The 27,449-nt window shown below is 36.7% G+C and overlaps 1 protein-coding gene across 3 annotated transcripts in view; it reads left to right on the forward strand.

The window, feature by feature from the left end:
* The window catches only part of DARS1 (aspartyl-tRNA synthetase 1), a 67,497-nt gene that overhangs the window by 31,204 nt on the left and 8,844 nt on the right, over positions 1-27,449 (forward strand). For all 3 annotated transcript variants that reach the window (XM_067742063.1, XM_067742060.1, XM_067742061.1), the window contains exons 5-10: positions 6,363-6,465; positions 9,927-10,007; positions 11,006-11,065; positions 12,577-12,688; positions 13,531-13,665; positions 15,783-15,930. In XM_067742063.1, the coding sequence (XP_067598164.1) occupies positions 6,363-6,465; positions 9,927-10,007; positions 11,006-11,065; positions 12,577-12,688; positions 13,531-13,665; positions 15,783-15,930 (639 nt within the window). The remainder of the gene's footprint in view (positions 1-6,362; positions 6,466-9,926; positions 10,008-11,005; positions 11,066-12,576; positions 12,689-13,530; positions 13,666-15,782; positions 15,931-27,449) is intronic.

The following is a 27,449-nucleotide window of genomic DNA, read 5'->3' on the forward strand; positions in this document are numbered from 1 at the left end:
AGTGTTCTCCAAAGTGTGATTTGCTCAAGATTACCCACTGAAGGAAAGAAAATAATTAAACTTGTTTCTTTCCTTTCCTTCCTTTCTTTTTGATCTAAAAGTGTAAGCAAAAATTTGAGTTTTTCTAATAGTTAATTTATAGATAAACACTGGGCCTATCACTTGGATTGCATCTCAGAAGGTCACATGTCACCTATAGCATGTGAGGCCTCTGAAGGAAGACTGCAGGATTCCAGTAACACAAAGGAGCTAACACTGGTACCCCAACTCTCTTGTTCACTTTCAGCATATTGTAGCCAATTGAAGTTTACCGTGCCTGGCTAACTGGTTTGGGGGGATTATATTTATTAAAATAACAGACTGACCCTCAGAAAATGGACAAAGGATTTCTATCAAGAGACTATAGAATGAAGATAAAACTTAAAACATACGCACAACAAGAAAATGTTAACACTGACACTTACAGAGTGGGATCTTTGTATCAGCCATATTATGAAGTGGTAGTGGTGGTGGTGGTGGTGGTGTTTTAATGATAATCCAATCAGATCTGACAAGATTTCAGTACTCCCCTAGCTAGATAGAAATTATCAGGAAAACTGTGTGAAGTATGGATTTGCTATTGCTAATTATGGATCATTATTGCTAATTATGAATCTCTCCCCAAGTTTATATTTGCCTAAAGCTAATATTTACATGTATATAATTTTAAAATAAATATATACATATTGAGGTGCATACTCCCCATTTTTTTTTTACTGGTAAAGTAAATCAAATTATCAAAAATGTTTGTATGGCTTCCCTGGTGGCGCAGTGGTTGAGAGTCTGCCTGCCGATGCAGGGGACATGGGTTCGTGCCCCGGTCCGGGAAGATCCCACATGCCGCGGAGTGGCTGGGCCCGTGAGCCATGGCCGCTGAGCCTGTGCGTCCGGAGCCTGTGCTCCGCAACGGGAGAGGCCACAACAGTGAGAGCCCCGCATACCGCAAAAAAAAAAAAAAAAAAAAGTTTGTAGATAGCTGCTCAACCCTATAGTTGATATATTAACTATCTATAGCTGTCATTATTAAGCGTATATATGAGGTTAATGTCTGTCTATTAACCCTATAGTTTATATATTTAAGTATTCTCTCCTTTTTGAAACATGTTACTTCCTTGGACCTCTAATGCCATTCATTTAGTTTTTTGGGTTTTTTTTTTAAGTCTCTTCTTCTCTCCCATCTAGAGTTCTGTCATGATCTTCAGCATTTCTGAAGGATAGTAAACAATAGGTATAAGTGAGATTTGCCCCCAAAAAACTGATTTGTGTGACAAAACCAAGAAGTAATTCCAGATAAGTTGTTTTAAGACTGTTTTAGGCAGTGCTGATTTTGAAATGTGTTTATAACCCCTACGTCCTTACCTTGAGTAGTCAATTTGAAGAGGCCAGTATTGGATAAATTCTGCTGTATTTGATAAGAAATGGATAAATTCTGCTGTATTTGATAAGAAATCAACCCTAATGTTTCATAGTCAAATTTTGTGTATCTGTTTTTTTAAAATCTCTTTACAATGCATAATACCCACTGTCGGTTTGCAGTGTGTATGTGATGATATACCACATTAAAGAATAAGGCAGTACGCAGTAGTGCATTATTTTAGACTGTGAAGCTTACTTCCTTCAAGTACTGAAGCTATTTTGACAACTTTAACAGAATCTTTGAAGCCTGTTTTTTTACATTCTTCCTTTTTCTTAATGGCACAAGGCCACTATTGTGAACGTCTGTTACTGTGCTAGATTATAATGTGTTGTTTGCCACTTTCATGTTTTTGTTTGTTTTGCTTTGTTTTTTAATATATATTCTTCAGCAGTCAGCTGTTACTTAATATAACAGTTGTGCCTACTTCTAATAGTTCCAACAAACTTTTGTTTAGTTTGTCGCTTCTTATGTAATATAGACATGAAAACTTACAATCAAGATTGATAAAACTACAGATAACAGAAGTATCCCTGTGGTTATTAGGGAGGCCCTAAATAGTAAACCGTATGGCACTCATGTTGGAAAGATGGTATTTTATTCCTTCAGATAACTGAGTACTGTTTGTTTTTTTCCCCAAGTGGCGTGGGGTTTTTTGTTGTTTTTTTAAAATTTATTTTATTTATTTTGGGCTGTGTTGGGTCTTCATTTCTGTGCGAGGGCTTTCTCTAGTTGCGGCGAGCAGGGGCCACTCTTCATTGCCATGCGCGGGCCTCTCACTGTCGCGGCCTCTCTTGTTCTGGAGCACAGGCTCCAGACGCGCAGGCTCAGTAGTTGTGGCTCACGGGCCTGGTTGCTCCGCGGCATGTGGGATATTCCCAGACCAGGGCTCGAACCCATGTCCCCTGCATTGGCAGGCATATTCTCAACCACTGCGCCACCAGGGAAGCCCCAAGTTGCGTGTTTTATAATTGCTTCAGTAATTCATACATTATATCATTTGTTTAAAAATTGAAAAAGCCCACAAACTTGATAGCCCACTCAAAATATTTTTATAATATACTTTATATAAAGAATGGTGATTTTTACATTTTTTTTCCTAAAGGCAGTTTACGTTCAAAGTAAACAAATGAAATTGAACGGTTGACAGTTCCTAATAGATGACATAAAATCTTTTGTGCTTATTAAGGCATTTTTAATATCAAGGCTCTACTAATTTTATTTGTAGAGTGGTTCCTTATATGCAGGGGGTAAAAGGGTGTTTGGAAAATGAAAGAGGTATAAAAAAACGCTGTGACAGTGTGTTTTGGGAGGTGTTGGTAATAATAAAAATAGCTGACTCAGCTCTTGAAAAGATATGTTTAATTTACTTCATCCATTTCTCCTACTATAAAGTAGTTCCCAGGAAGCTCCCAGGAGCTTCTACCATGGATTTTTTTTTTTTTCCTGCCATATGGTCTATAAAAACCGAAGGCTTTTAGTTGCCTGTTATACATAACAAGACATAGTGACATATTTGTTTCAAAATGTAAAACAGACTTTAATAGGATCTTTTTATGGCAGCAGTCAAGCTGTAGTCTATACACAATATAGTATTAAGCCATCTTAACACACAGTGTCAGTTAAAATCATGTTAGACTTTTTCTACAACGTGTAATTTTATCCTTCTATTGGCAGTTAGCTTATTCAAGTATTCCAATATCTCTTGTATTGAGTCTAATTATACACACACGTATACACATAAAGACCGCATAATCTTTTACTAGTTTTAACTAACAAGTTCTAGTCTGACCCTTTTTCATAAATTTGACTCTTTAATTTTGTCTTAATGTTTTTTCTTCTGAATTCATTCACATCAACAATAGGGATAGATAGATATAGATGAGGATATAGAGATAGAGATATTAGAACTAAATTATTTTACCAAGATCTAAGTCTGCTATTCTATTAATAGTATATAGCTGCTAGAAATAATATGGAAAAATACTGAGATTGGAAGGGCAAAAAAATTAATTATAGGAATCTTCTATATCTAGTTAAAGCCTACATTCTTTCTGATTTATGCAGTAGAGCAATTTGTGATAGCAGAAGTTTAGCTTTGGCCCTAGCTTAGAAATATGTCAGGTTTTCAGAAGTTCTTTTGTCAGTTGTTTAGTACTGGAAACAATGTTTAAACTAGTGGTAGTTTTCTAGTCTAGCTGATGAAGTATTTTAGCATATAATATTGAATTAATGAACTAAAGGTAGTCTTAGTTTCAAGTTTCAGGTTCTGGATAAAAGGCGTCATCTGGTTACTTTTGAGAGAGGAAGAAAAGAAAATTTTGTTTTCTTTGATTGGACTGTTAGCTAGCCTTGGGCAGTGTATTTGACCACATTCCAGCTTCTTTTTGGAAGGACACTCGCTTAGTGCTCAATCCTTAAGAGTAGATGTGTTTAACGTGAAGTTGGCTTGAAGAAAACTTCCTGATAATGGAAGGCCTCTTACTAGCGAGTCCAAGGGGGTGAGATAAGAGAACCAAGTGAGTCAGGGACATAGCTGGACTGTCTCAGGGTGGGGCTCTAGTAGGGGCAGGTCAGATTACTCCATGAAGCAATACACTGATCAGTAAGGAAGAGAAAACCTTCCTCATAGAAACATGTGAGATAAGCAGCAGAATTCTCACAAGATCTGAATTATATACTCAGGTATTAAGCTTACCCACGCAAACAGATGAAGCAATGGTAGGTGGCAGTCATACTGAAGAAAGATTCCCAGTATTAGAAGGCCCTTTTATCAATAAACTGAAGCAATGGTAGGTGGCAGTCATACTGAAGAAAGATTCAGCGACCCCAGATTCCCAGTATTAGAAGGCCCTTTTATCAATAAACTGAAGCCTCTTGATCCCCTCATGTCTCAGAGGAGTCTTATTTTAGTTCACCAACCACCTCTTTTACCATAATAAATTTTGAGTTTCTTCAGTACACAAGATTTTTAGCTAGATATTAGGTGATAGGTTTAGTGCAGAAGATTTATGAGCGTGCAAGAGGTATGTGTACTGTTGATTTTTTTTTTTAAGGTAGTTGGTAACAGACATTATAGAACTCCAGGCAGTGTAGCAAAGTGAAAATTTTTGTCTTAGTTCACCATTTTTCACCTATTATCTTCATTATGATCCTTTTCCAACCCAAATGTTTGTTGAAATGGATTGTAGTGTTCTCCTGTGTAAAATAAGTATTGTTAGATTTCTGGAATCTTGTCAAATCGCACCACAACTACTAAGGACCCAGTTCCTTTTCAGAATGAATAGACTTTTTCTTAGGAAAGTTATATCTTGTTGTTGCTTTGCTTTGTTTAGATTCTGGTCATCCATCTTGCAGGATTTTAAGTAGGGACTTGAGCCATGAAACCATAACACAAAAGTTAACTGGGCCTTATGACAGCAGGTAAACAGGGAGTCCAGGACAGATTTTCCTAATCCATTTTTGCCCTTTCTGTTACGTCAGCTGCCGCAGGAAGTCCACTCTCTCCCAGTTGTCACTTTGGCATTTTTCTTCCTTCCTTCTCTTTTCAACTCACTTCTACAGCTCCAGTTACCACCTGAGAGGTTTTTTTTTTTAGTAAATTTATTTATTTATTTGTTTATTTATGGCTGCGTTGGGTCTTCGTTGTGGTGTGCGGGCTTCTCATTGCGGTGGCTTCTCTTGTTGCAGAGCCCAGGCTCTAGGCGCATGAGCTTCATTAGTCGTGGCACGCAGGCTCAGTATTTGTGGCACACGGGCTTAGTTGCTCTGTGGCATGTGGGACTTCCTGGACCAGGGCTCCAACCCGTGTCCCCTGCATTGGCAGGCGGATTCTTAACCACTGTGCCACCAGGGAAGCCCCTGCGAGTTTTAATTAATAGTTTTACATGGGGAATTGCCTTTGGCCTATTGAGCTGCCATCATACCGACATCACTCTCCAAGATCTGAAAGTTAAATCTTATCCTTTTCCACAAATGTACTATGACACAAATAATAAATTATCTCAGAATTTGAGTGTCTGGTGTTCAAAATTCAAGTTTGTTATAGAATTAAACTGGTCAGGAGATGCATTTATTTTATTCTTAGTATATATTAAGCTTCATATAGATATTCTTAACTAGAATTGCACAATCCAATAGGCTATCTGTCACAAATCCAATGACAGTGTGTACTCAGAAACTACAGGCAATGAGGATTTAATCGCAGCACCCTAATGTCCTCTTATTACCTTGAAATCTTTTCAGTTGACCTTCTATTATTTAATTCCATTACATACCAGTAATTGTGTTTACTGAAGCCAGTGTTTCTCCTTATAGGAAATGCTGATCTTAGTAAATTTCAACTATAGGCAGGGAAATGTTCTTTAATAAATAATTGAGGACTTCCCTGGTGGTCCAGCAGTTAAGACTCCAAGCTCCCAATGCAGGGGGCCTGGGCTCGTTCCCTGGTCAGGGAACTAGATCCCGCATGCATGCCGCAACTAAGAGTCTACATGCCACAACTAAGATCCCACACATGGCAACGAAGGTCCTGCGTGCTGCAACTAAGACCCGGCGCAGCCAAATAAAATAAATAAATATTAAAATTAAAATAAAATAAATAAATAATAAAATAAATAATTGAAAGACTTTTTCACAGTTCAGTGCTGGTCCTGTTACCTCTGATGTCTAGAGTATTTTATACATGGTAACTAAATTATGGAATCTGGAAAATCATCTCCTCAAGAAATCTCACAAGGTGTGCTACATAGTAGCTTATTGTAAATAGGTTAAAGAGACTGGCTTTATCTCAAGTGGCTTACTATGTTAAAGAAGAGTTTAATATATTCAGCTTCACTGTTGCAACACCAAATGAATTCTGACACCTCTGATGAGATGATTAAAGTTGGACATTTTTTTCTTTCGACAGCATTAACAAAGAGAGCATCATAGATGTGGAAGGTGTTGTGAGAAAAGTGAATCAGAAAATTGGAAGCTGTACGCAGCAAGATGTAGAGTTACATGTTCAAAAGGTAATTTTTTTCAAAATATAAAATTGTATACAGAAATAGATGAACTAGTTCTTATCACTAGTCACATCAAGTCTATATGTTCTTTTTTTTAAATTAATTTTTGGCTGCATTGGGTCTTTGTTGCTGTGCGCAGGCTTTCTCTAGTTGCGGTGAGCAGGGGCTATTCTTCGTTGTGGTACACGGGCTTCTCATTGTGGGGGCTTCTCTTGTTGTGGAACACGGGCTCTAGTCTAGGCGTGCAGGCTTCAGTAGTTGTGGCACGTGGGCTCAGTAGTTGTGGTTTGCGGGCTCTAGAGCGCAGGCTCAGTAGTTGTGGCACACGGGCTTAGTTGCTCCGTGGCATGTGGGATCTTCTGGGATCAGGGCTCGAACCTGTGTCCCCTGCATTGGCAGGAGGATTCTTAATCACTGTACCACCAGGGAAATCCCTATATGTTCTTAATAATTAGAGTTGATGTAAAATATTGAGATTTATAAATTGATTACTGACTCAGTTAGCTTTTGTTATATAACAAACCACCTCAATACTTAACGACTTAAAACAACAAAAACATTTATTTGCTCATGATTCTGTGCAGTTTGGGAATGAGGGTCAGCCTATCTGGGATGGCTCATCTGCACCACATGACATTGCCTGGGGTCACTGATATTTCTGGGACATCTCCCCGTGGCCTCTCCTCATCCAGCAGGCTTGCCCAGGCTTGTTGACATGGTACATCTACCATAGTCACATACAGAAAAGTATAAAACACATCTAAAAAGCTTTATTCACTATTATGAACCTATTTTGCTGTGAACTTTCTTTTAATGATGTACTTTTGAAGGTTGATTAGTTATACTAACTCTTAATCATTATATTTCCTTATAATCATTGTATTTCTAATATTTTATAGTATAAAGAAGTCAAGAGACAATACTATATTGGACTTACATTCCAGCAATAACTTTTTCATACAAGATTTATCCCACATCATTTTCTTAGACATAGAAACTAAAAATGCTCACCATCATTGACCTTTAAAATCTTATAAGTGAACTCACATGTATTTAATACTATTGAAATAATCCTGCAATTTTGAACCTGCAGTCTCAGATCCAGGTCTAGTTTATATCTACGGTATTCATCATTGAATTTCTCTTACAGAGTAGTCCTTTCCCACCCTTACCCGTGTGTGTGTGTGTGTGTGTGTGTGTTTAGGCACGCGCATGAGCGAGCGCACATATATGGGATAGAACAAACAGACAGATGCAGAAAGACAGATTCATCCATACACAGTAATTTGGGAGTAAGGTTGTATTTAATTGAAATTGACTGTCTTGGAACTCTTCAAGACTTAGAAAATCTTGTATTTTTTACTAACCTAACTTGCCAAATTACTTTGTTCTCTTTGTGTAAGTCTTATTTCAAACTAACCCCACCATGAAGTCTGCAACGTAATAAAGGCAAACTGACCTAAAGGTGTGCTGACCAAAAAAACAAAGCCTATCTTCGAATAACATGTTTTTCAACACTTGAATAAATAAGATTTTAGTGAGTAGAGCAAGTAAATGTATTTTTTTTTTAGATGTTAGGGGTAGGAGTTTATTAATTAATTTATTTATTTTTGCTGTGTTGGGTCTTCAATTCTGTGCAAGGGCTTTCTCTAGTTGTGGCAAGCGGGGGCCACTCTTCATCGCGGTGCGTGGGCCTCTCACTATCGCGGCCTCTCTTGTTGTGGAGCACAGGCTCCAGACGCAAAGGCTCAGTAGTTGTGGCTCACGGGCCTAGTTGCTCCGCGGCATGTGGGGTCTTCCCAGACCAGGGCTCGAACCCGTGTCCCCTGCATTAGCAGGCAGATTCTCAACCACTGCGCCACCAGGGAAGCCCAAGTAAATGTATTTTTAAAATATTCTAATTATCTAGTGTTTGGTTCAACCTTAATAAATGTTAAATATAAAGCCTAAAGAGCTAACCCACAAATTTTGCCTGAATAAAAATAATTATAAAGTATCTCACAAAGCATAAAATATTGTATACTAAATAGAATTTTATAATAAGCAGTGACTCTCTTTTATCATTTATTCAGCCAGCAGTTACTGAGTGTATACTTTGTGCCAAGCACTATGTGAAGTTCTGGGGATGAAAGCGCTCACGACCTAATGAAGGAGATGATGAATTTCCAGTAGTTAGAAAAATGAAAGAGGTAGCTGTCCAGTTCTCCAACTTTGCATTGGAGATCAAGTTTCTGTTAACTCAGCAAAGGGAAGCATGACAACTTAGGTATAGGGGGTGGTGACAAATAATTCTATTTTAATGCTATGAAGAGGACTGGAGTATCCTTCTGACACCTTTTCTTCAAGTGTCTGAGCTGAATGCTAAATGTGATTTACCAGCTGGAAGAATATAATTTCCTTTCTGGAATTAACTAAATAAGGTCTCTTTCCCTCTTGTGCTTTAGCAGGTTTTCCAGGCATAGTTGGGAATAACTAATAGGGTAACATGTTTTTTTAAGAGTGGCTAAAAAAACCCAAGCTCATTCTTTATGACCTAACTGCTTTTTTTTTTTTTTTTTTTTTTTTTTGGTACGCGGGCCTCTCACTCTTGTGGCCTCTCCCGTTGCGGAGCACAGGCTCCGGACGCGCAGGCTCAGCGGCCATGGCTCACGGGCCCAGCCGCTTCGCGGCATGTGGGATCCTCCCGAACCGGGGCACGAACCCGTGTCCCCTGCATCGGCAGGCGGACTCTCAACCACTGCGCCACCAGGGAAGCCCCCAACTGCTTTTTAGCACTAAAATGTCCAGTTAGTGTGAGTTAGGGATTTTAACACCATAAAGGAACACTTTCTACAGCAGCTCCCAACCAGGAGAGCAGCAGGAAATGAGCTATAACATACTTGATGAAAGAAAGCATTGAGGGATATTTAGAAAACGAATGAGTAAAGGAAAGAGAGGTACAGCAGAATTGAGCTGACTTTGGTCCTAGTGGTAGAAACGGCCAGATGCTGTTAACAATTATAATAACTTATTTGTTAATGGCTCTTTCAAACGAGCAAAGTGTTTTTTTATTCATTATTCCATTTGATTCTTACCGCAGACCTTATTTTACAGAAGACTGTTGAAGCGCTAGGTAAAGTGATTTGCCTAACAGCAGCTTTTATGTGACAAAGAGAGGCCTTAAGCCAGACCCCTCGACTCCAGTTATTACTTATTTAAGACATTGGTGTGCACCTTAGAGTTTACAAAGTATTTGTACCTATGTTATCTCATTTGACTATTCCAGCAACCCAGGGATGTACACAAGAAATATTATCCCCATTTTATAGGTGAAAAAACATGTACCATCTTTGATTTTAGCAAGTAGTTTCAGTTAAAGATGTATGCAAACATTGTTTCTCATGTTAAGTCAACTGTAGATTTTTTTTAAACACAAGATAACAGGTTTTGTGTGTTTTTTGATATTTTTGGTAATCTCTCACTTTCAGATTTATGTGATCAGTTCAGCTGAACCCCGCCTGCCCCTGCAGCTGGACGATGCCGTTCGTCCTGAGGTGGAAGGAGAAGAGGTGAAAATTACACTTTTGAAATAATGTGTTTCCTCTGTATGTTTAGTTTGCAAAACATTGAAAACTTGATGTGCTACTTTTGTAGGAAGGGTACCTATGAATTGATTTGAGCTTCATTTTTATTTAAATGTACTCTTACATTAACAATTCTCAAACTTTTTGGTCTCAGGATTCCTTTACATTCTTAAAAATAATTGACCCCACAAGCTTTTGTTTTTATAGGTATACCTATCAATATTTACAGTATTAGAAGTTAAAACAAAATTTTTAATATTTATGACATTATTAAAAATAATATAATTAGATTATGTGTCTGTGTATTCCTATATAAATAATAAAAACAGCAGTAACATTTTATGAAAAGTATTTTCAAAAACAAAAAATAATTTAGTGTCAAGAGTGACATTGTGTCACATGTCTACATTGTTGGTAATATCTGGCTCAATACACAACAATTAGATTTTCATATCTGCCTCTACATTCATTCTGTTGTGATAGCACACATCATGAAGCCTTTGGAAAATTTCTCCGTATAGTCAGGAAAAAATGAGAGTGAAAAGGTATTATTATGAAAAATAAGTGTGACTTAACAGACTCCCTGAAAGTGTATGGGGTACCTTCACTGGTGCCCTGAACATACTATGTCAGCTTTTATCTGTTCCTTCACTCTTCAACTAGCAGGCAAAATCCAGGGATCAATGAAGGTGCCGGTGGTTAATTATTCTGATATCCCAATAATGAGTCAAGGGGTTTGGGGGCAGGAGGTGGAAAAAAAAGCATTAACCTCAATTCATTCTCATTTCTCTTCTTTCCAGCTCTTCCTTTTAACAATAACTTCTCTCTGGCTCCACTTCTTGTATCTTGGATCTTTGATTTGGGGGTATAACATGAACACACGTGAACACACCTATTCTTACTTAAAAATTAACGTGGCTTCTGCAAGTGTTGTTTGTGTCCTTAAAAAAATTAGTAAAATCTGTTTTTTCATCTTTTTTTAGGAAGGAAGAGCTACTGTTAACCAAGATACAAGATTAGACAACAGAGTCATTGATCTTAGGGTATGCCTCATTTGTTTATTTAGTGACATGATTGTGCTGACATCAAGGTGGGCAAGGATACCATACCTGACTCAGGTTTATAGAAAAAATCGGCATTTGCCTGTATGTAATATGATAATACAAGAAGTAATTTACCTTTCTGACTGACCCTTCCCCTAAAAAGAATTGTAGGCAACAAGGAGAGTTGAGTAATAGTTCACAAGATACTGACTTGCTTCATGTTAAAATGACAAAGGAACATGAAGCTAATAATGGTCTTGCTTCCAGGTAGTACCTGTTTCAAACAAGGGAGTCAGCAAGTGAAAACATAACCATTAATATCACTACAAAATTGTGAAAGAAGTTATGTGTACATTTTAGAACGACCAGGTGGAGATTAGTAGTTAATGCCTCAACTCTTTGAATTTGATCTGAGCACAGAGTTAATAATAATAACAAAGAAGTAGTTGGCCCTGGTGGTTTATATAGTAATCTCATAGGTCTTCTGTTTCCCTTTCTGGTTTGGTAACAAGTGAAAGAGTTCAGTGGTTTCATCATTGTAGTAAAACCAATATCATCTCTCTTTCTTAATGTTTGACCATATCATCTCCTTTACTTAAATAATCTACCTAAAACCTAAATGCTTTGTCACATTGAGTTCTTTCCAACCTTTCTGCCCTTATTGTACGCTCAATGTTTCACCTGATTATTTGCTTTTTGTCTGCTTTTACCTTTTCCATTTTAATTTATAGTATATAGAAAAGGCTAGCAATAATCAAGTCCTTTTGGTACTGCCTAGAAACCTCAGGTTTTTCATAATTTTGGCCACAGTACTTAGACATCCTACTGTATTTGCTATTTGCTCACACAAGTTATTGGTTGTGCCTCTAGAATTTGGCCTGAAGAGTATTTTTCTTTGACCCACATTTTTTTTTTAATTTAAATTCATTGCCATCATTGAAAAACGGAGGGTTTTCGCATTAAATCTAGATGGCTTTTCTCAAAAAGTTGGAGGTGAACCCATCAATACTGGACCCATGTAGCAAAATTAGTTAGTACTCTATATTGAGCATTCTGTTCTCTACCGTGCCCTGCACCACCCAGGAAGTACCATTCATTCATTCCATTTATTTGTCTGGCCCTTGTAAGCATTCACCTTTTTAACCCCTACTTTGACTTTACATTTTGCGAAGCCTTCTATACATAAGTAGCTTGAAATCTTTTACACACCTTAGATTATGTCTAAACTACTATCTAATTTAACTCCAAACCAGTTTTTTTAATAGACTCTCAGTTTAGCAAAGTCAAGAGTTGGAGAGGTTGGAAATAAAGGGCAAAATTTGCATTCTCCTTCTATAATATGAAAAATTCCAAGATATATCCTTATATTGATTGTCATGTAACCTAACTTTTCTCTCATATAGTGAATTGTTTTCTCTCTGAACTTTCCAGGCAGGTGACCTGATTAGAAAATGCTCCATCTCAGTTAATGTGTCAAATTGATTTAATTAGGTTTTTTTATTGTCTTATAGACATCAACTAGTCAGGCAGTCTTCCGTTTCCAGTCTGGCATCTGCCATCTTTTCCGAGAAACTTTAATTAACAAGGGTTTTGTGGAGATCCAAACTCCTAAAATCATCTCAGGTATGCTTTAAGATATTTCTCTTAGTTTTTTAAAATAAATTGCTTTCCCCCAAGTTGATTCATATTAGGTTTTGGATGTGGTTTTTTAATTTGAGACTCCCAAGTGTCCCTTGAGGTTTATCGCCATGAGACTATTTTGAAGACTATGCTATATAGCAGCAATCACACATCACTAACACCAGTAATACTAAATCCCCTTATTTCAGGAGTCATTATGTGATAATGATTATAAAATGAGGCAATAACACATGAAGCAGTATTTTTATTAATGTAAGGTACACCAGAAACTACTTCCCTTATGTAGGTTTCTAATTGGTATTGCAGTTGTTTTTTGTATAAACTACATTGTAAAATTACTAAATACTACAGATGGGAAAATCTCATTAATTCTCATTCTTACATGAGAAACTTATATTAATCATTCTTAATCATTTAACCTTTTCAGAGTTACTTAAATAACAAGAAAAAGTATGTTATAATTTAATTATAAATTAAAAATTGAACATTGCATTATTGATAATTAGAAAATTATTAAGAATATCATATCTTTTTTTGTTTAAAAAAATTTTTTTACAACTCCAGATTAGCTTTAATAGATTTGAAATTGATGCAGAAAGAGAGCATATATATCCAAAGAAGTAAAATGGAGATATAGCCTAAATATAAACTGTTTAGAATCAGGTATAAGACATATATAGATTATGGTTTCTCTGCAATTCTTGATTTTCCAGTTTTTTTGTTTTGTTTTGTTTTAGTGAAGTACTTGAATCAGAAGTATAAACTTTTTACTGGAAGTTTGCGTTGATAAGCTTACGGTTAATTATAACGTGTTTGCATTTCAGCTGCCAGTGAAGGAGGAGCCAATGTATTTACTGTGTCATATTTTAAAAATAATGCATACCTGGCTCAGTCTCCACAGCTGTACAAGCAAATGTGTATTTGTGCTGATTTTGAGAAGGTTTTCTGTATTGGACCAGGTAAGGTTTTTGGCAGTTACGGTTTTCTCAAAATTCATTAATTGTACCATAGTAATGGTTTTAGAAACACATTTTACATAAAAACATTTTGAAAGCTTAAATCCTTTTATATGCTGACTACATAAACACTAGACTTTGAGGTAAAAATGACAAGGTACTTAGGTAGACATTCTAAATAATATATTTTGTTGTCCTTGATAGCTCCTTTACTACTGTTGTAAGTTTACAAATGTGCCACTGTTTATTTCACTACCAATTTTATTGCAAAGCTGTTCTGTTTTACTATTACTGTTTATACTGTTCTTAGTATAGATAATATGCTAAAGTCCATTAGAAATTACTACAAATGTCTGATATTTAATAGATTATATTAACATGTTTTTTAAGATATAGTTGTTACAAGTCAAACATGGACACATAATCATGTGGCAGATTCTTTTTTTTAATTAATTAATTTATTTATTGGCTGCATTGGGTCTTTGTTGCTACGTGAGGGCTTTCTCTAGTTGCGGCAAAGGGGGGCTACTCTTCATTGAAGTGCGTGGGCTTCTCATTGCGGTGGCTTCTTTTGTTGTAGAGCACAGGCTGTAGGTGTGTGGGCTTCAGTAGTTGTGGCTCGCGGGCTCTAGAACGCAGGCTCAGTAGTTGTGGCACATGGGCTTAGTTGCTCCGCGGCATGTGGGACTTTCCCAGACTAGGGCTTGAACTCGTGTCCCCTGTATTGGCAGGCAGATTCTTAACCACTGTGCCACCAGGGAAGTCCGGCAAACTCTTTTATGAAGCTAATTATAAGCAAAAACTAGCTTTACCTCATTCTTTAAAACTTACCAAATTACTTTATATATGTAAGTTTTTTGATAGCTTAATAAAAATTAAATACCTGCTAATAGAGAAACTGAGATCATTAAGTTTCTTAATTTTCTGAATTCATTAAACAATTATATGTTGAACACCTGCTGCATATACAGCCTTGCTCTAGGTTCCATGTACATAAGAGAAGAATCAACCAGCACTTCTCAAATGTTAATGTGCACATGAATCACCTGGGGATCTTGTTAAAATGCAGATTCTGACCAGTAGGTCTGTGGTGAGGCTTGAGATTCTGCATTTCTCACAAGCTTCCAGGTACTGCTGATGCTGCTGATTTGCAGACAGACCATGCTTTGAGTGACAAGGGAATAAACATTGTCCCTGCTTCCAAGACAGAATGAGACATGCATACATAGAGCACTCACAGGGAGTAATCAAGTGATTTTCACAGCAAAAAATCAGATTGTGCTGTACAATCAGCAGATTGGCGTTAATTATATAGTGTAGATAGTGTAAAAAAAGGGAGAAGATGGAATTTGCTAGAGTCACCATAAAAGAGAATTCATACTGAAGTAGGTTCTAAGGACTGAGTGGGAGATATAGACAATGGAGATGACATTCTAGTCAGAGGAAGCAGGATAAGTAAAGTGCATGGGAGAAAATAAAAATAAGACTAGTTAATATTAAGAAATGGGAAATACAGGGTAGGACTAAATTATGAAAGCATAAAGGTTTTAGACATTTTGTCATTTTATGTCTTATTACAGTAGTCATTTGGGAACCATTTGTTAAGTTACTGAGGAAGGATGTGTTATAGGAATATCAGTCTTGCAGTGGTATGAAAAATGGAGCAGAGCTAGAGTCAGGAAGACTGGAAAGGAGGAAAGTGCAGTGAGGATAATAAGAACTGGACTGAGGTAATGGCTAGAGTGTGTATAATGTTACTTCATTTGCACAGATTTCATTTAGCTTGAGTCCAGTTTTAATAAAATTGAGAACTCACTATATTGAATCTATTTTAATTATTGAGAAGGCACTTCAGGACCTTGCATTCCCTTGGGATTTTCACTAGCCTCATTTATTAATTTACATTTGTTACAGCTTTTACGTGACTGTAGGAATTTGTAATGATCTTGCCGTCCATGAGAATACTGAAACAGATGTCTTATCAAAGATTTTTCCAACCCTATAATGATAATGAAAATAGTGCCATTGGAGTACTAGTAAATAGGATTTGATATTTGAATCCCAATTTCTCCAAAATTTTAAACAACATGTACTATGCATTTCTTTTATTAATGTTACAGTATTCAGAGCTGAAGACTCTAATACCCACAGACATCTAACTGAATTTGTTGGCTTGGATATTGAAATGGCTTTTAATTACCATTACCATGAAGTTGTGGAAGAAATTGCTGACACTTTAGTACAAATATTCAAAGGACTTCAAGAAAGGTAAAAAATATATATTTTATAACCTTAGATGGGTATAAATTTCAAAATTTTCTTCAAATTTTGAAGAAATTAGCTTTAAGTTCTTCAAAATAAAGCAATTCTGAAATATGTAAACTAAGTTTTTATTGGGAACAGGAAAAAAAAGACTTGCCAGTTGGTTGATCAGTTAATTAGTGGAAAAATCCACACTCGAAATAGTAACTTCTGAATCCTAGCCAATTGGGACTACAGCTAGTTAACCTAATCTTCGTGGAGAAGTTTACCAGATCGTGAATTGCCTAACTATATTTGTTTTTTCCTCTATATTGACATCCTGAATTTCTCAGAAATAGAGCATATGTTACTTTTATAGCAGTTTATTATTTGGGAGGTAGTGTGGGGTTCAGAGCTTGGATTCAGCTAGATCCAGGTTGTGGGATCAAATCCCAACTCTGCTATTATCTTTGTGGGCATTGTGCAAGTTAACTCTGTGCCTCAGTTTCCTCTGCTGTTTTAAATGACGATAATATTACTACTTAACTCAGAGGTCAAGAGTCCCTTTAGTCTTTCAGTTTCTGATCTTTACTGAATCTGTGTAAATTAAGCCTGTGTCAGGAATGTTAATTCTTAGATCAATTAATATTTACAATGAGTGCTCAGTAGAGATTAGAAACTAGTATACTGAAGGGACTTTCAGCTTATTTGGGCCTGGTGAATTGACACATTTATAGAAAATTATTAGGCATGTTCTGGGTGTTCAGAAAATTGAATTGTGTAAAATGTTCACTTCAGGTACACCCTCTAAACTGGCAGAATAGTTTCTCGCTCAAAAGGACATTGAAAGTTGTTCACTTGTGATAATGTTTACAATAGAGAAAATAAGAAAAGAAGATGGAAAGCAAGTTAACTGGGATCAAGAGAGTCTTTTCTTTTTTTTTTTTCTTTTTGCCATACTTGTGACAGTACTGCCAGTATTAAGTTGGATATAACAGATTTATCTAGCACTTTGATAGCTGACAAAGGACTGTATTTGAAATTTCTATTTGAAGACCATTGATTTAACTATTAGTTGATGTATTTGGATATGCTTCATTAATACTTAAAGAGTTCAAAAATATTTTGAAACTTTTTTATGCCATTGCAAGTCTAATGAGTAATTTCAAGAACATAGAAATTAATCATTGATCTTATAAAAATACTGTAGCATAGCACCAGTATTTTCCAGGCATTCTATTCATTGCGTTGTACCTTTGATGAATAGTTAATTGTAGACAGCCTTTTTTTTTCCCTAATGACATTTATTGTTTTCTTCCTGATTTTATTAATACAAGCAATACATATTTATTGCAGACAGCTAGAAATAAAGGCATAAAGATTAACAGTCACCCATAATCCCACCCCCCAGAGATAACCATCATTAACATTTTGATGCATTTTTAAAAATTGAGGTGTAATTGACCTACATCACTGTGTTAGTTCCAGTGCACAACACAGTGATTCCGTATTTCTGTACATTACAAAATGATCACCATGATATGTCTAGTTACTATCTGTCACCATACAAAGCTTTTACAATATAATTGACTATATTCCTCATGCTGTAGATTTTATCCCCATGACTTTTTTTTTGGAACTGGAAATTTATTCTTCTTAATCCCTCTTACCTATTCCAGTCATCCCCCAAACCCCCTTCTTCCACTGTGGTCTGCTAGTTCTCTGTGGTGTCTGTTTCTGTTTTGTTATGTTTCTTAATTTCTTTTGTTTTTTAGATTCCCCTTATAAATGAAATCATATGGTATTTGTCTTTGTCTGACTTACTTCGTTTAGCATAATACCCTCTAGATTCATCCATGTTGTCACAGATGACAAGATTTCATTCCTTTTATGGCTAAGTAATATCCCACTGTGTATATATACACTACATCTTCTTTATTCATCTGTCAGTGGACACTTAGGTTGCTTCCATATCTTGGCTATTGTAATCATAGTGCTGGAGTAAACATAGGGGTGTATATATATTTTTGAATTGGTGTTTTTATTTCTTCAGAAAAATATCCAGAATTGGAAATGCTGGATCGTACCTATTTCTGATTTTTTGAGTGACCTCTATACTGTTCTCTATAATGGCTGTATCAATTTACATTCCTACCAACAGTACACAAGGGTTCCCTTTCCTCGACATTCTCACCAAAACTTATTATTTGTTGTCTTTTTGATAATAGTCATTCTGACAGGTGTGAGGTGATATCTCGTTGCGGTTTCGATTTGTATTTCCCTGATGATTAGCAACATTGAGCATCTTTCCATGTGTCTGTTGCCCATCTGTGTGTCTTCTTTGGAAAAATGTCTACTCAGATACTCTGCCCATGTTTAAATTGGGTTTTTTGGTTTTTTGATGTTGAGTTGTATGAGTAATTTGTATATTTTGGATATCAACCCCTTATCAGATATATCATTTGCAAATATCTGCTCCCATGGGCAGATACTCTGCCCATGTTTAAATTGGGTTTTTTGGTTTTTTGATGTTGAGTTGTATGAGTAATTTGTATATTTTGGATATCAACCCCTTATCAGATATATCATTTGCAAATATCTTCTCCCATTCAGTGGGCAGCATTTCCATTTTGTTAATAGTTTCCTTCACTGTGCAAAAGCTTTTTAGTTTAATGTAGTCCCATTTGTTTATTTTTGCTTTTGTTTCCCTTGCCTGAGGAGACAGATCCAAAAAAATATTGCTAAGGCCAATGTCATTGAACGTACTGCCTATGTTTTCTTCTAGGACTTTTATGGCTTCAGGTCTTACATTTAGGTCTTCAATGCATTTTGAGTTTATTTTTGTATATGGTGTGAGAAAGTCCAGTTTAATTCTTTGACAAGTAGGTATCCAGTTTTCCCACCACAATTTATTGAAGAGGCTGTCTTTTCCCCATTGTATATGCTTGCCTCCTTTGTTGTAGATTAATTGACCATATAAGTGTGGGTTAATTTCTGAGCTCTCTGTTGTCTTCCATTGGTCTGTGTGTCTGTTTTTGTACCAGTACCATACTGTTTTGATGATGGTAGCTTTGTAGTATAGTTTGAGTCAGGAAGCATGATACCTCCAGCTTTGTTCTTCATTCAAGGTTGTTTTGGCTGTTCAGGTCTTTTCTGTTTCCATGCAACTTTTAGAGTTATTTGTTCTAGTTCTGTGGAAAAAATGCCACTTTTATTTTGCTAGGGATTGCATTGAATCTGTAGATTGCCTAGAGTAGTATGGTCATTTTAACAATATTAATTCCTCCAATCCATGAACATGCTATATATTTCCGTTTGTTTGTATCATCTTCACTTTCTCTCATCAGCGTCTTATAGTGTTCTGAGTACAGGTCTTTTACCTCCTTGGTTAGATTTATTCCTAGATATTTTAATCTTTGTAATGCAATTGTAAATGGGATTGTTTTCTTAATTCCTCTTTCTGATAGTTAAATATTATTGTATAGAAACACAACAGATTTCTGTATATTAATTTTGTACCCTGCAACTTTACTGAATTCATTGGTGAGTTCTAATAGTTTTCTGGAGGCATCTTTAGGATTTTCTATGTATAGTATCACGTCATCTGAACCGGTGACAGTTTTACTTCTGTCTTTCCAATTTGGATTCCTTTTATACCTTTTTCTTGTCTGATTGCTGTGGCTAGGACTTCCAATTCTGTGTTGAATTAAAGTGGCGAGAGTGGGCACCTTTATCTTGTTCCTGATCTTGGAGAAAATACTTTTAGCTTTTCACCATTGAATATGATATTAGCTTTGGGCTTGTCATTATGGCCTTATGTTGAGGTATGTTCCCTCTGTACACACTTTGTTGAGAGTTTTTATCATAAATGGATATTGAATTTTGTCAGAAGGTTTTCTGTGTCTGTTGAGATGATAATATGATTTTTATTCCTCAATTTGTTGGTGTGGTGTATCACATTGATTGATTTGTGGATGTTGAACCATCTTTGCATTCCTGGGATAAATCCCACTTGATCGTGATGTATGATCCTTTCCATGTATTGTTGGCTTCAGTTTGCTAGTTTTTAAGGATTTTTGCATCTATGTTTATCAGGGATATGGGCGTATGATTTTCTTTTTTTGTCTGGTTTTGGTGTCAGTGTGATGCTTGTCTTATATAATGAGTTCGGAAGTGTTTCTTCCTCTGGAATTTTTTTTGAATAGGTTGAGAAATATATGTGTTAATTCTTCTTTAAATGTTTGATAGACTTCACCTGTGAAGCCATCTGGTTTTGGACTTTTGTTTGTTGGGAGTTTTTTTTATTACTGATTCAATATCATCATAGTCAGTTGGTCCATTCATGTTTTCTGTTTCTTCCTGATTCAGTCTTGGGAGATTTTATAGGAGATTTTATAGGATCTCTAGGAGTTTGTCCATTTCTTCTAGGTTGTTCATTTTATTGGCATATAGCTATTCGTAGTAATCTCTTACGATCCTTTGTATTTCTGTGGTGTCGATTGTAACTTCTTTTTCATTTCTGATGATATTGATTTGGGTTCTTTTTTTTTCTTGATGAGTCTGGCTAAAGTTTTATCAATTTTATCTTTTCAAAGAACCGTCTCTTAATTTCATTGATCTTTCCTTTTTTTTTTAAGTCTCTAATTCATTTATTTTTCACCCTGATCATTATTACTTTTTTCCATATAGTAACCTTGGGTTTTGCTTGTTTCTAATTTCTTCATGTGTAAGTTTAGCTTGTTTGAGATTTTTCTTATTTCCTGAGGTAGGCTTGTATCGCTATAAACTTCCCTCTTAGAACTACTTTGGCTGCATTCTGTAGATTTTGGATTGATGTGTTTTCATTTTCATTTGTCTCCAGGTATTTTTTTATTTCCTCTTTCATATCTTCTGTAACCCATTGGTTGTTGAGAACCATATTGTTTAGCCTCTATGTATTAGTGGGTTTTGCAGGTTTTTTTCTTGTAGTTGATTTCTAGTCTCATTGCATGTGGTCGGAAAAAATGCTTGATAGGAATTTAATCTTAAATTTTCTGAGACTTGTTTTGTGGCCTACCATGTGATCTATCCTGGAGAATGTTCCATGTGTACTTGAAAATAATGTGCATTCTGCTACTTTTGGATGGAATGTTCTATATATATATACATCTGTTATCAAGTCCATTTGGTCTAATGTGTCATTTTAAAGCCAGTGTTTCCTTACTGATTTTCTGTCTGGGTGATCTGTGTAGTGATGTAAGTGGGGTGTTAAAGTCCCCTACTGTTTTGTATTATTGTCAATTTCTCCCTTATGTTTGTTAATACTTGCTTTATGTATTTAGGTGCTCCTATGTTGGATGCATATATATTTATAATTGTTAGATCTTCTTGTTGGATTGATCCCTTTATCATTATGTAATGTCCTTCTCATTTCCATTTGCATGGAATACTTTTTTCCATCCCCTCACTTTCAGTCTGAGTGTATCTTTAGATGTGAAGTGAGTCTTGGAAGCAGCATATTTGTGGGTCTTGTTTTTTTATCCATTCAGCCACTCTGTGTCTTTTGATTGGAGCATTAGTCCATTTACATTCAAAGTAATTATTGATAGGTATGTTCTTACTGCCTTTTTGTGACTTGCTTTCGGGTTGTTTTTGTATTTCTATTTTGTTCTTTCTTCTTTTTGCTTTCTTCTTCCCTGTGATTTGATGACTATCTTTAGTGTTAATATGAATTCCTTTCTCTTTTGTGTGTGTGTATCTGTTATAGATTTTTGGCTTATGGTTACCATCAGATTTATATATAGCAACCTATGTACATACATTATTATTTTAAGTTGATGATCTCTCAAGTTCAAATGCATTTCAACAACCCTGTGTTTTTACTCTCCTCACCCACATTTAATGTTTTTGACATATTTTATGTCTTTTTATTTTGTGTATTTCTTAACTACTTATTGTGGATATAGATGATTTTACTACTTTTGTCTTTTAACCTTCCTGCTAGCCTTATATGTGGTTGATCTACTACCTCTACCATACATTTGCCTTTACCAATGAGAATTTTTCTTTGTAATTTTCCTATTTCTAGTTGTGGCCTTTTGATTGTTTGTTTTTGGCTGCTCTGCGCAGCTTGCAGTACCTTACTTCCCTGACCAGGGATTGAACCCGGGCCCCCACAGTGGAAGTGTGGAGTCTTAACCACTGGACCGCCAGAGAATTCCCTAGTTGTGGCCTTTCTTTCCCCATTTGAGAAGTCCCTTTAACATTTCTTACAAAGCCAGTTTCGTGGTGCTGAACTCTTAGCTTTTGCTTGTCTGTAAAACATTTTATCTTTCCTTTAAATTTGAATGATAGCCTCCCTTGCCAGATACAGTATTCTTGATTGTAGGTTTATTAACTTCAGTTACTTTAAATATATGGTTCCATTCCCTTCTGGCCTACAAGGTTTCTGCTGAAAAGTCAGCTGACAGTTTTATAGGAGTTCCTTTGTATGTATCTAGTTACTTTTCCCTTGATGCTTTTAATATTCTCTATCTTTAATTTTTGCCTAATTACACTGTGACTTGGTGTGGACCTCTTTGGGTTGATCTTATTTGGGACTCTCTGTACTTCGTGGACCTGGATATCTGTTTCCTTTCCAAGGTTACGGAAGTTTTCTGCTATTGTGTCTTCAAATGCATTCTCTGCCACTTTTTTCTCCTTCTGGGACCCCTATAATGTGAATGTTAGTCTGCTTGATGTTGTCCCAGAGGTCACTTAAACTGTCCTCATTTTTTTAAATTCTTTCTTTTTTTCTGTTCAACTTGAGTGGTTTAGACTACTTTGTCTTCCAGTTCACTGAATTGTTGCTCTGTATCAACTAATCTACTGTTGGTTCCTTCTAGTGTATTTATTTGTTACTATATTCTTCATCTCTGTTTGGTTCTTCTTTATATTTAATAACTCTGTTAAACTTCTCATTGTGTTTATCCATTCTTCTCTCAAGTGAATTGAGCATCTTTATGACCATTACCTTGATTTTTTTTTTTTTTTTGTCACGCTGCATGGCTTATGAGATCTTAGCTCCCCAACCAGGGATTGAACCCAGGCCCCCGCAGTCAAAGCACCAAGTCCTAACCATTGGACCACCACCAGGGAATTCCCTACCTTGAACTCTTTATTGGGTAAATTGCTTATCTCCACTTCACTTAGCTCTTCTTCTGGGGTTTTATCTTGTTCCTTTGTTTTGAAAATATTCCAGTGTCACCTTATTTTGCCTGATTCTCTGTTTTTATTTCTATGTATTAGGTAGGTCGATTATGTTTCCTGATCTTGGAGAAGTGGCCCTATGTAGGAGACATCGTATAGGGCCCAGCAACACACTCACCTCTGTTCACCAGAGCGATACGCTCTAGGGGGTGCCTGCGGTATGAGCTGTGTAGGCCCTTCTGTTATGGCAGGGATGACTTCTGTGGGCATGCTGGTAGGCTTGGCTGGCCCCCAGCCCAGTTGGTTGCCAAGCGCTACCTAGTGCAGAGCCTGCTGGTTACTGGTGGGCAGCACAGGTCCCAGGACTGGTGCTGGCCCACTATTTGGCAGGGCCCAACCCTGGGCCCTCTTGTGGGCAGGGCCAGATCCTAGGGTGGCTGGGGGCTTGGGAGGAAAGGGGTCTACAGCTACTACTGGCCTGCTGGTAGATGAGGCTTTATCCTTGTGTGGTTGGCTGCTTGGCCTGGGGCTTCCCAGGACTAGTGCTGACTGGCTGGTGGCCGGGCCTGGCCCATGTGCTAACAGGCTAGACGGAGGATTCCAAAATGGCGCTTGCCAGCACCAGTGTCCTCACGATAGAATGAGCTCCCAAAAAAGGCTGCTGCTAACATCTGTGTCCCCAGGGTGAGTCCCAGTTGCCTTCTGCTTGTTTAGGAGGCTCTCCAAGATCAGCAAGTGGGTCGGACCCTGTCTCCTTTCAGATTACCACTTCTGCCCCAGGTCTCAGAGCATGTGAGATTTTACATGCACCCTTTAAGTGGATTTTCTGTTTCCCGTGGGGGCTTCAGTTCTCCCAAATGCAAGCCCCACTGGCCTTCAAAGCCAGACATTCTAGCGGGCTTGTCTTCCTGGTGCAGGATCCGCAGCCTGGGGAACCCGATATAGGACTCAGACCTCTCACTCCTTGGGGGGAATTTCTGCAGTTGTGATTATCCTCCTATTTGTTGGTTGCCTACGTTGGGGGTATGGTTGTGGACTATGCCACATCTCTGCCCTTCCTACCCGTCTCTTTGTGGTTCCTTCTTTATATCTTTGGTTGTAGAAGATCTCTTCTGCTAGTCTTCTGGTTGTTCTCATCAATAGTCGCTCTGTAAATAGTTATTTTGGTGTGCCCATGGGAGGAGGTGAATTCAAGGTCTTCCTACTCTACGATCTTGGCCAGTCCTCCCAGCCTTTTCTTTTAACCTTTGTTCTCTGAAACATTTCAATAGAGTTTATTTTAAGCAACTTTTCATTCAGATAGTCAACAGAACGACAGATGTTTCCCTATAAAACAAAATATCTTTCGAAACTATAATGAAGGAATAGAGCTTTTCTCATTTTCTTTTTACATTTATAATTCAAGGAGGTTTGTGAAACATTAATTTAGGTATTGACATCTTTGCTACTTAATATTGGAATATGAAATTTCCACTTTGGTTTTTGTAACAACAGACCAAGCATGAATTGGGCCCTTGGGATTAAAATCAACTCTCTACTTACAAATTAGAGATTCAGACACCATTATCACTGGGCTTTCTCAGTAGACTTAACATGGCAACTTGGAAATAAAAGTCTTCTTTCTGTCTTCTATATAGCATTTAGGAATTTTAAGTTTCTATGTCAGTTGTAAACTGGGTTATCTGGCTTTTGTCCTATCCCTCTCCTGTTTATCATTAGTACTTATCTCTCACAGAAGAATACACAAATGTATTTTAACACATCATTGACTCGGGGATTTTTGCAGAAACGAACGCCTGTGGCCAGCGATTTGTTATGTAAGTGAATATTGAAACACCCATGTTTGAGTAAATATCAACTTTTTTTGCACTTAATGTATTTTTTTTAATAAATTTATTTATTTATTTGTTTATTTTTGGCTGAGTTGGGTCTTTGTTGCTGCACGCGGGCTTCCTCTAGTTGCAGCAAGTGGGGGCTACTCCTCGTTGTGGTGCACAGGCTTCTCACTGCAGTGGCTTCTCTTGTTGCGGAACATAGGCTCTAGGCGTGCGGGCTTCAGTAGCTGTGGCTTGCAGGCTCAGTAGTTGTGGCACACGGGCTTAGTTGCTCCACAGCGTGTGGGATCTTCCCGGACCAGGGTTCAAACCCGTGTCCCCTGCATTGGCAGGCACATTCTTAACCACTCTACCACCAGGGAAGCCCTGCACTTAATGTATTTATTTGAAACTTTGTACATGTCTTACTAAAGCATTCTAATATTTCATTAGAGTGTGATAGGCAGTATAGCAGTCAACTCTGTGCAGGGGAACAGAACATGTATTACAAATATACTGTGTTTCACTGCACTTTCCCCTGGAAGAGCAGTCTCTACACTTTCTGGCGGCATTTTTATTTTTAGTCCTGTGCGTATTATTTCCTTTAGAATATGTGCTTTTACCTGATAGTCAACAAGGTGGATCTTTGTGGGGGGCTCTTTTAGAAATGCCACAGAAAGACCAGGTACAGGACTACCACTATATTCACCAGAATGGTCACTTACCCATTCTCTAGCTACTGCTAACAAAAATTGCTTGTAAGTCATTTTATTCTGTGCATTAATGCTACAGTTAATTTTAAATGCATTGAATAAACCACAATTACTCAAATAGAAACCCACTTTCTTATACCATTTTTGAGTTTTCCAGAGGATATTGAAGTTTGCCAGATACTGACCAGATTGATCAACTCCTTTAATATATTTATTATACTCTAATATTCAGGTGGGCTTAGTTATCTAATGGCCAGTCCTCCTGTCTTCCTTTCCTGTAGATGCTGTGTAGGCATCATGAATAGTTGTCACTGTGTAGACTAGCCTCTTGTCTTTCCGTAAGAAGAATCACTTCTCCCGTCCGTAAGAATGTCATTTCTCCCCCTGTAGATTTTTAGATTTCTCCTTTAATTGGTGTGGTAGACCACGATTCTCTCTTATAATCCCACAAACTCTGGTTTTATTTTTCAACAATATTTCAGATGTGGACACACTGTTTTAATACTTGTCTTGGTAAACATGGTGCCATGAACCAAGGTGATTGTAGGACCAATAATAGTTTCTTGCAGTTTCTTTCCTTCACCCATGTAAATCCAAGGTTGCATATATATCCAGTTTCACTTTTGCTAACCATCCTGACCAAAGTTCCATATTTTGTAAGTTTTCCGTGATTATAGGTTTTGAATCTGAGTCGTCCTATCCACTTTATCATTGCCTCCTCAAGTGATAGCTCTTGTTTGGGTATATAGATCAATTGAAATTTTGGTAGAAAATAATCCAAAAAAGTTTTAACTTTTGAAATTCTGTCTGCAGGAAGTAGAGTTTCTGAGTTATTGTTAAAGTGAAGAAATGTCATTATTTGTTCGAACCTTCTTCTTGTCATAATCTTTGGAAAGATAGGTGTTTCAAGTAAGGGATCAGTCAACCAATATTCTTTCCAGTGTGACTTTCTTATTTGTCCCATCAAAATTATTAATCCAAGAAACTTCATCATGTCACTATTGGTTACATCTGTCCATTTTAAAGCCTTATCATACTTTTTATATGATTTTTCATTCTGTGTACGATACAAGTTTGTTTGAGAAGCAACCAGCTTGAAAAAGTTGTTACCAAAAATTAATTCTGTTATTTCACTAACACTTTGTGTGTTGTTACATTAATAGTTACATCTAACACATCTGTAAAATGTTATAATTTTTGTGAAATGTTGTCTTCAATCCACTCTTCTGTAGAAGCAAAGGAGCATTCTCTAGCACCTTGAGTTTCATTTTCACTTTCCTTATTAGGATCAATCACTAAGTTTTTTTGTCTTTTTGTTGGTCTGATGTTCACATCATCTAAATCAGAACTACATTCTGAAGAACTGTTGTCTTCTGAGACACTAGTATATATGTCGCTCCGATAGTCAGAAAAAGTATCTGCATAAAATTCACTGAAAAATTCTTCTTCACTCAAAATTTTGTGATATATCATTTTTGAAAATTTTATGGTAATAAACTTGCATTTATAACATACACAAGGTTGGAACAAAAACCTAATGGAGCAAAATGTGAATGATAATGACAATCATAAGCTGTCCTTGATCAACTTTAAGCTCTAACAACTTCGCACAGTGATGTTAATTGTATCACTCTCTAAAAACATATTGATACGTCTCTGGTCAATGACATATGGGTAACAAAAGACGTATTAATACATCTCCAGTCAATAATGTGTTAAAATATTGATATTCATATTTTTGTATTACCATTGATTAACATGAATAGGGGTTAATATCCAAAACAAAGCAATTTAAAAATTAATTATTGGGGTCATCTTAACCCTACTTATATCAAGATTTGAATAAATCAAT

The sequence above is a fragment of the Pseudorca crassidens genome, chromosome 6 (genome assembly GCF_039906515.1).
Source record: "Pseudorca crassidens isolate mPseCra1 chromosome 6, mPseCra1.hap1, whole genome shotgun sequence".
Taxonomy (NCBI): domain Eukaryota; kingdom Metazoa; phylum Chordata; class Mammalia; order Artiodactyla; family Delphinidae; genus Pseudorca; species Pseudorca crassidens.